General features: G+C 47.2%; 1 protein-coding gene across 2 annotated transcripts in view; it reads right to left on the bottom strand.

The window, feature by feature from the left end:
• Nucleotides 1–1,236: 1,236 nt before the first annotated feature.
• The window catches only part of LOC310961786 (forkhead box protein N3-like), a 75,102-nt gene continuing 66,390 nt past the window's right edge, over nucleotides 1,237–9,948 (bottom strand). The window contains exons 5-7 of one of the 2 annotated variants that reach the window (XR_014593639.1): nucleotides 7,815–7,923; nucleotides 3,510–6,228; nucleotides 1,237–1,360 (exon numbers count right to left, since the gene is read on the bottom strand). Coding sequence is in view for 1 of the 2 variants with exons in the window: in XM_083934016.1 (XP_083790142.1) it covers nucleotides 5,670–6,228; nucleotides 7,815–7,923 (668 nt within the window). In the remaining variant the exon portion in view is untranslated. Of the gene's footprint in view, nucleotides 1,361–1,579; nucleotides 6,229–7,814; nucleotides 7,924–9,948 lie in introns of those variants that run through there. The other variant, XM_083934016.1, reaches the window with a different exon arrangement.

The raw sequence follows: 9,948 nt of genomic DNA, 5'->3' as shown, positions 1-9,948 counted from the left end.
AGGGTCAGGGTTAGGGGTTACGGTTAGGGTCAGGGTTAGGGGTTATGGTTAGGGTCAGGGTTAGGGGTTACGGTTAGGGTCAGGGTTAGGGGGGAGTGTAAGGGTTAGGGGTTACGGTTAGGGTCAGGGTTAGGGGTTACGGTTAGGGTTAGGGTCAGGGTTGGGGGGTAGTGTAAGGGTTAGGGGTCAGGGTTAGGGTCAGGGTTAGGGGGGAGTGTAAGGGTTAGGGGTTACGGTTAGGGTCAGGGTCAGGGTTGGGGGGTAGTGTAAGGGTTAGGGGTCAGGTTTAGGGTCAGGGTTAGGGGGTAGTGTAAGGGTTAGGGGTCAGGGTTAGGGGGTAGTGTAAGGGTTAGGGGTCAGGGTTAGGGGGTAGTGTAAGGGTTAGGGGTCAGGTTTAGGGTCAGGGTTAGGGGGTAGTGTAAGGGTTAGGGGTCAGGGTTAGGGGGTAGTGTAAGGGTTAGGGGTCAGGGTTAGGGGGTAGTGTAAGGGTTAGGGGTCAGGGTTAGGGGGTAGTGTAAGGGTTAGGGGTCAGGGTTAGGGGGGAGTGTAATGGTTAGGGTCAGGGTTAGGGGGGAGTGTAAGGGTCAGGGGTCAGGGTTAGGGGGGAGTGTAAAGGTCTACGGAGGGCCTATTTGCCGTGGAATTTTGTGCTGATTCTGGAAAAAATAACCACCTGGGGATCATAGGACCCTTTTTGGGAAAGGCCAGGGACCCAGGGAACATAGGTACACGCCTGTTTTTAACCGTTTTAAATTCGTGGTTAACGTTGTGAAGCAGAACTACTCGGTTAGGGTTAGGACAGGATCATGTAATGGCCTAAAACTAGTAACGGCGGTAACTTGGTTAGATTAAAAAAAAAAAAGTCGCTTGTCTTTCAGTTTTCGCCTGGGACACAAACTGATCTTTCCAGGGTGAAAGTGTGTTTGTTCGACCCATCACACACTCCGGCCTCCTCCCAACGTAGACTTTGGCACGTCATCTCACGTCATCTCACTTCCTCTTTTGCTCCTGCGATAATTCCTGCGGCCACTAGATGTCGCAGCCGAACATTCATTCATTCATCTTCAGCCTCTTGTCCCTGTCGGGGTCGCGGGGGGCTGGAGACGATCCCAGCTGACATCGGGCGCTGGGCGGGGTCCACCTTGGACAGGACGCCAGTCTATCACAGGACACATAGAGACGAACAGAGACACACAACCATTCACACCTACGGGTGATTTAGAGTCATCAATGAACCGAACACCTGCACGTCTTTGGACTGTGGGAGGAAACCGGAGAACCCGGAGAAAACCCACGCAGACACGGGGACAACATGCAAACTCCACACAGAAGGGCCCCAGCCGGGATTCAACCAGGAACCCTCTCGCTGTGAGGCAACAGTGCTAACCACCACACAACCGTGTCGCCCTGCTGTTGTTTTTTTCTCCGTCTAACAACGAACTTAAACGTAGGCCATAATAAGCTGCTTGCACATTTGACCTGCACCGCTGTTTCATTGGTAAACCTCGTAATGGTCTCTATGGTTACGGTGTCCATGTTTGATCCCCGTCGGTCAAAAGGAACAGCCAAACTAATCCTCTGCAACTTGTATTTTTTTTTATTATTGCAACCAACTGGAAGACAATACATCACATAAACATCATTGCAGTTTTTCAGAAAATGGAAAACAAAATAAAACAACATTTATATATTTTTTGCCACGGTATTGGACAACGTTGATATTTACATGTAGTGATGAAATAGGTCTTGGAAATCATTCTTTGGCAATATGATTGCACAATAAGGAGAGAATTGGAACATTTACTGAAAGAAAAACAAAAACAAAACAACACCCGGGTGCACTCCGCATCACGTCTCACCGATCAATAACAGTTTTGCATTTTGACATCTCTAACCTATGGCTTTCCAATATCCAGCTCAGACAGTCACCAAGAAAAACAATGGCAGTATTGTAGATCCTATTGTCAGGGAGAAAACGATACAGAAAATTAAAAATATGCATTAAAATCATCCAGAAATAAAAAAATGGCAACTGTATCTTTTAGAGCGTTTCATCGTATTTTTGGCAGGTTTGAAACAAACACTTGTTTTAGGGGCTTTTTCAGGCAGTGAAGGATAATTCGTTTCACGTCCGAGGTATGTTTTAGGTGTTGCTCTGTTCTTTTCCAGGACTCTTGGGTCAGGAGTTCATCTTTCCTGCGTGTCATCGAGTGAGTCAGAGGATAAAAAAGGCGAACGCCAAAGCAGCACACGCTCCCCTCGACGTGCCTCTTGACACGTTATCGTCACCGCAACGGTGGATTGTTGCTGCGTTTGCAGCAGAGTGCTTGACCTGGGCCGGGGGGGCACTCGGACAGATATCAGACGAGAGACGGATGGCACACGACAAGACAACTGACAGTGTCTCCTTTTAGCCTTTTTTAATACGTCGGCATGGATACCATACAAAATGCGAAGCCAGTGATGCATGCTACAGGTGGCAAAAGAGTGTACCGGTGGATGGGACATGCGTTTGTTTGCCTGCTTGGCTCGCTGACGATCACTCAACGTCCATTGGGCTTAAACGAAAACCTTGTCTGACTCCTGCTACAACCAAACCCAGCCCATGGTTTCTCCTGCAAAGCTGCTTTTTCTCTGCAGGTGTGTGTGTGTGTGTGTGTTGGGGGGGATTAATACTTTTACGCCTTCTTGTTTCAGTAAAAGCATGCCGCACAATGGCAGTGCAGTTTTTATATCACTTCTGATGCAAAAATGTCAAAGCTCGCCGCTGCCCTAGTGGATTTTAATCAAGTCAGTGTGTTCGTGAGACACACGTAAACTTTGTAGAGTGGCAAAATGTATTAAAGAACCCTTTTTTCTCAGGATTGGGCTCTTGAGATTAAAAATGTCCGCAAGCTTGACATCCACAACGGTGAGTAAGTCCTTTAATCAAAGGGTTAACAATACTGTATGTAAATCAAAACAACCTTTATTTGTCATTTACGTATGGAAGTCCTGAGAGGCTAGGGAGATTTTTGTTTTTCCTGGTGATATTTTTTCTAAGTCTGATCTGAATTGTTGTCTCTCTCCTAAGTTTGTGACTTAAGAACTTAAGAGCAGGCGGGGGGGGAGTTTAGCCAGGGTCATTTTTCAAATTCGGTTTTCGTCCGTAAATCCAGGTGAAATAAGAATTTACATCAAAATCCTTTTTCTAATTAAAAAAAATTAAATTAATTCATTCATTCGTCTTCAACCGCTCGTCGGGGTCGTGGGGGGGCTGGAGGCTGGAGCGGATTGGGCGTGAGGCGGGGTCCACCCTGGACAGGACGCCAGTCTATCACAGGACACATAGAGACGAACAGAGACAGACAACCATTCACACCTACGGGTGATTTAGAGTCATCAATGAACCCAACACCTGCACGTCTTTGGACTGTGGGAGGAAACCGGAGAACCCGGAGAAAACCCACGCAGACACGGGGACAACATGTCTGCACAGAAGGGCCCCAGCAGGGATTTGAACCTGAAACCCTCTCGCTGTGAGGCGACAGTGCTAACCACCACTTCACCGTGTCTGCAAAACCTCTTTTTTTTTCTTACCTGTTCTTAAGTCATAGACAAATCTTAATCAGACTTAGAAAATAGATCACCAGGAAAAGTAAAAGTGTCCTCTCAGGGCTTCCGTATTTACGCCGCCTCCTAAATGCCTCTTTCTTTTCAATCCCACTTCAAAGTCGCCTATTTGGAGATGTGAGGTTCTTTCAGGACACCTATAAAGTTCCCCCATGCCCGTCCGATCCGTACATTTACACTGAACGATGCCGATGACGCCGAAAATAAGGACACATGTACATTTACATACAGGGGAGGGGAAAAAAAACAAACAACCAATACTGTTATAAATAAAGACAAGTGACGTTTTCTGTCCGAACGTGTCAGAGACAGACAGAGGTACTGAGGGCAGGCAGGCACAATGTTAAAGGGTGTGTGTTCCTGGGCACACAAACTCACACACTCTACAGATGTGTTCTGAAGTAACACAGCGGGGTTAACATTGAACACCGAAAAAAAAAAATATCACTGTACAGGCAGAAGAAAGACGGACGCCCACCCCCTAAGAGGTGATCCAGCTGACCTACGTAGCCTGAACCCGAAGCCCAGAGGTGGCGCCCTCGGGCCTCTAAGTGTAGAGTGATCTCCCGCGCTCCTCCCTGAAGACGTGTCTTTGAAAAAGCCCGCCCAGAAAAGGAAACAAAAAGATTCAAAGAAACAAAACGAAACGAAACGAAACGGAAGAATCCAATATAACCACGGGTATAAGAATTGGCGGCAAAACTTTTTTTCGCTCCTCTAGGATCAAGGTTTATATGAAAATAAGTCATGCTTCATGCTAAATACATCGTTTATCTTACATGATCTTTGAATAAAAAAGATTTGCTTTGTATCTTATTTACAAGCACCCATGCAATATAACTGAGAAAAGTCCTGCAGGTCAAATTGCTTCAATTAAGAAAGGAAAAAAATAAAATATTTTCTAACCTTTTTACAGAGTTGCCCGCGCGGGACAAATTGCTTATATCTTTATGAGGGTAGAGTGAGGGTAAACAGACACAAACGGAAATCCAAACCCACAGTTTCATGTATATAGTTCTTTGACGACGTCGTCAAATGGAGAGGAAGGTGTGGTAGCTACTGGGTAGCTACGGCGTCTCTACCAGGCGTCTACGTCTATGGACAGAAGTACTTGGGGGGGGAGTTTACATTATGCAACAACAACAACGAAATGAAGGAGATATTGCCTCAGACCCGGCACGCTATCCATCTCTATGGTGATAAACATGACCTTTTTTTTTATTTTAAAATATCTATTCTTAAATACTATGAGTGCTCTTGAAATAAACCATGTCTTTACCCATGATGCTTCTGTTATAAGTGGTGTTAAATAATCTTAAGTGCATGAATATATATCACATTGGGTTTTACAATTATTCTGATGCTTTAGGTCGTTCTCTCCCCTCGCTCTTCTTCACTACTACGCCTTCTTTCTTTTTTTTTTTTTCGTTATCGGCTACATGAAGCAACCTGGTCGCTTATCTTTGGCACAGTCTCACATTTGTGCTCGTGGATGTAGGAGAGGGATGCTGGCGAGCGTCCGGGGCGAGCTCTAAGTGTGGTTTGATAGGCTCCGCCCTCTTTGCCGGCGTCGCCGCGAGATTGCTACAGATTCACATGGAAACAAACAGGTAAGACAAACAGCCATCTTCCGTGTCTACGCACCGCACGCTCCTCAGTGTGATTCAGTTCTGTCGTTACTCGACTTTAACCAAATTGGTGACGAAACATGCTTTTTGTTATGGCTTTCATCCCCTTTTAAACAACAAAAACAACAGAGACACATGAGAAATACCCATTGATGTTAGTGTTGCTGAACATGTAGGAAAACATAGATTTTTGATATTGCCACAAATAAGTAGGATTCACCTAATGCCCTGCAGATAGATAGAGGGAGATGAGAAGTGTCCGATGAGACTAATGCTGTAGTAACGTTACCTGTTGACCTATTTGTGTATTGTACGTGTGTGTGTGTGTGTGTGTGTGTGTGTGTGTGTGTTAATGTGTGTGTGCGTGCTTTGAGCTCTAAAGCGTCCGTGTGTGTTTGCATGACTATGTACTTGTTCTATGTGTGTGCCTTAGTTTCTCAGGGCCTCTTTCTGCTCCTTCTGGCCCTTGGCGGTGCGGTTTGTGATGTTGTTCAGGCAGGCTCTGACGCCCGCCAGGTGGAGCAGCGACCCCGCCGCCTCCTTCATCTCCTCGTCGTCGCTCTCCGGCGGCTTCTCCACCGCCGCCGCGCGCCGCTTCTTCAGCGGCAGCGTGTCGCTTATGCCTCTCGCTCGGTTTTTGGTCCAGGGCAAACTGCTCCCTGCCAGAGTCCCGGCTCCCGGCCCCGAACTACGTCTCTGTCCGCGTAGGGGCTGCTGGGAAATGTAGGTCGCGGCGGCAGTGGTGATGTGAGAATCCAGCGGGATCTCCCGGGGCTCGGGTTTCACGTCCGATTGGATCTCCACGGCGATGATGTCGTCGTCGTCGTCCCGGGGGGAGGAAGGGGTGCTGGCCTGGGAGGAGCACAGCCTGCTGGGGGATTTGGCGGTGCTGTAAGTGTGGTCGTCCTGGAGGTCCTCGCTGCAGAGCGGGGGAGAGTAGCGGGACGGGCTGTCTTGTCCCCGGCTTAGATAATCTCCCAGGGATGATCTGTATGAAGCAAGGACACAGTGAGAGAATATTGTTACTCCTGCTGTCACGCTGCCAGCCAGGTGGCCTGCCTGCCTGCGTGCGCTTCACTCCACTGAAGCCGCTCCAGTTTCGCTCTGCATTTGGCTGCGAGGCAAAAAGAATTCACGTGATAATCTATCACGCTCAGATAGCCCCCTCGGGCCTAATGTGCAGATTTCTCAGGTCAGATTAAAACCTTGTATCTCCAAAAAAAGCGTCAGCCGTTCCTTTTTTTAGAAACGAGCAGACTCATTTTCAGATTGCCACCTTTGCATTTTTCAAATGACACAGTGCGTTTTGAGCAGCGCTCCCCTCCCTGCGGTCCTGGAACTCGCTCAGCAGATAAAGGACCTTGCGGGCTTTAAAGTCAGAACGAGAATGGAGACTTTGCAGTGAGGCTGTTTAACCGCTGTCCACTATACATCAGCTTCTACGACATATTGCAACACATATTTTTGCTCTATTAGTCAGAAGACACTTTTCCCTGTAAGACATTAAAGGACAGGGGTGTACTCTGACAACCAATAAATCAAAAGGAGCCTCGGCAGCGTGCTCTGTCCCCCGGACATTTTCTCCCCTCAGAATGAGAGGGTTAGCATATTAATATCTTATAAGAAAAACATGCACCCCTCGCAGTGATCAAATATTCACTGCATACCTTTAGTGAGACTTTGGGTATGTTTAATTCATTATGCGGTGCAGGCCATCATACTCTTATGCTCTTATGATGGATGTGCATGTCCATGCATGCTCCGAATGTTCTTTGAATCATGAAGCCTCTCCCTCTAATAAACCTGTTTGTGTGTGTGTGTGTGTGTGTGTGTGTGTGTGTGTGTGTGTGTGTGTGTGTGTGTGTGTGAGACCGTTATATAAACACACCTGGATAAAATGTTTTGAACAGCAGGGAGCGTGTGAATGCCTCTGACTTTTGGACACAATAAAGATGTAATTATGTAAACTACGAGTGGAAAATTTCGGTGCGAGGTCTGTTTTGTGTGTGTGTCCCTTTCGTGTTTGTTTGAAGGCTACTGTATGTGTGCCCGTGGGTGTGTCTGTGCACGGTGTGTCTGTGAGGGAATGTGTTTGTGCAGGGAACACTCTGACTGACATTATATAATATTAAAGGCCCCGTATTGTAAGAAGTGAGATCTCCATGTCTGTTTTTTTGAGGTAGCAGATCGAGGTGCTATATAAATTCTGCGAAAGCTCAACCCACAGAGAAACGCACAGAGCCCGTATTCAGAAACTTTGTCTTTAAACAGGCCGTCAGGACTTCCGCACGGTTGTGATGTCACAACTATACTACACAGTATATAGATAGAAAGTGTCGCTACAGTGCCGTAAAAGCCCCCGACTGAAATGACAGTGCAGAGGCGCAGAGGGTGCAAATGTGCCAGGAAACGCTGACCAATCAGGGCAGTCTAGGCTTTATTGGGAGGGGGTCTTAAAGAGACAGGCGCTAAAAAGCATGTAAACATGTTCTAGTAGAAACAAAAAATAAAAGTAAGAAGAAAATGTGTATCTTCCGGGACCTTTAAGGAGCGACAGGAGCAAAGTTTACCCACCTTATGGCAGAGGTTCTGCTCCCCACAGGGCTTACAGGTAGGGGTCTAATCACAGGAAAGAGTGCCTGGCTCCTTACACGGGCGCCATTTTGGATCACACCACGAGGAACTAAAAGAGAAAGAGCAGCAGACATAAGAACTTGTTCACACGGACCCGTGCACGTAAGCCACATGCAACACACAAATCAGTTTCAAAGTAGGGAGGAAACACAGAGGAAGCTGCTCCAAAACCTCATCGGACCTCGATAAGACCCGGGAACAGCTCGATGAGCATTCACTGACCATCTGAGGAGGCCAACAGGGCAATATTGATGAGCAAGGCAAGGTTAAATTGAGCGGGAAAGCGTCATAAATGAGTTAAGGCCGCAGCGAATCATTCAATTACCAACGACCGCTGGGCACGGCTAAATCCAGCCTGTCTGACGCTGTGGGCCGAACAGCAGGCGGCTGTAAGGTTAAAGGGGGATACCGGACATTTTATAATGTCAATAATGATGCATTTGTCTTAGTTAACACTCGTTTTACACATACAGTACTCCAAGCTCACAAAGCAAACAAGGTTTTAAGAACATTTTATGCAACTATTAGAACTTATAGGACAGTTTTAGGATAGTGAAGTTCTTTTCCATAGTCAGCATATTACCTACAGTAGATCGAGGCAACGACCAGTAACTCACATGTTCTGCGAGGTAAAATGACAATGTAAATGTAAACAGGGCTGTTTGAATATCCTAAATATAGAAAACATTTAAACTGGTATAACTGAAGTCCACAGCAGTACATTGCTTAGCTTCCGTGCCTGTCCTGACTCCATCCCGTCCCAAGTATTTAAGAATGATTGCAGATATTTTTTTTCTACTCTTAATCTGTTGATTCTTTTCTGAATTCATTCATTCATTCATCTTCAACCGCTTGTCCCTATCGGGGTCGCGGGGGGCTGGAGCCGATCCCAGCTGACATTGGGCGTGACGCGTGACGCCAGTCTATCACAGGGCACATAGAGACGAACAGAGACAGACAACCATTCACACCTACGGGTGATTTGGAGTCATCAATGAACCGAACACCTGCACGTCTTTGGACTGTGGGAGGAAACCGGAGAACCCGGAGAAAACCCACGCAGACACGGGGACAACATGCAAACTCCTAACAGAAAGGCCCCAGCCGAGGTTTCCAACCAGGAATCCTCTCGCTGTGAGGCGACAGTGCTAACCACCACCGTATCGCCCTCTTTTCTCAATTGATGGTTAAAAAAGTCCCCAGCAAAATGTTCAAAAATCCAAGCTGACTCATCCAAATTGGTCGTTTTCTTCCCAAACCCCCAAAATGTAGCTCAATAACACTGAGGAGCAGGAAGTTTTGGCCGTTTTTGCCATTAACGGTTAATCAATTATTAAAATAGTTGCCGGTGTCATGTGGGATGACGGAGAATACGCGGAGGAGGGGACCCAAATGCAGACACGGAACTCAGGAGACGGTATTAACAAATTTAATAATCTTACACGGTGGTGTAGTGGTTAGCACTGTCGCCTCACAGCAAGAAGGTTACAGATTCGCATCCCGCCCTGGGCCCTTCTGTGTGGAGTTTGCATGTTGTCCCCGTGTCTGCGTGGGTTTTCTCCGGGTTCTCCGGTTTCCTCCCACAGTCCAAAGACGTGCAGGTGTTGGGTTCATTGATGACTCCAAATCACCCGTAGGTGTGAATGGTTGTCTGTCTCTGTTCGTCTCTATGTGTCCTGCGATAGACTGGCGTCCTGTCCAGGGTGGACCCCGCCTCACGCCCAATGTCAGCTGAGATCGGCTCCAGCACCCCCGCGACCCCGACCCCGGGATAAGCGGTTGAAGATGAATGAATGAATGAATGAATTTACAAAAGGTGCAGTAACGCAAAGGGAAAACACCAAGAACTAGATACAAACTGACACGAGGAATGGACACAAGAGGAACAGGTACACAGGGAGACATCAGGGTATGTAGAGGGTATGATCCGGCACAGAGTGAGGCTCAGTACCGGGTTAATATACAGAGAGGCAGGTGATCAGTGCTAACAAGGATCACCTGCCAGGAAAAACAAACTCATACCAGAGAAACAGAAAGAAAGCACATACAGAAAACACCGACAGAGGGAGACAAC

Source organism: Echiichthys vipera (genome assembly GCF_963691815.1).
Source record: "Echiichthys vipera genome assembly, chromosome: 19".
NCBI lineage: Eukaryota > Metazoa > Chordata > Actinopteri > Perciformes > Trachinidae > Echiichthys > Echiichthys vipera.
The sequence above is the reverse complement of the archived record's forward strand: the minus strand, read 5'-3'. Positions and strand labels throughout refer to the sequence as shown.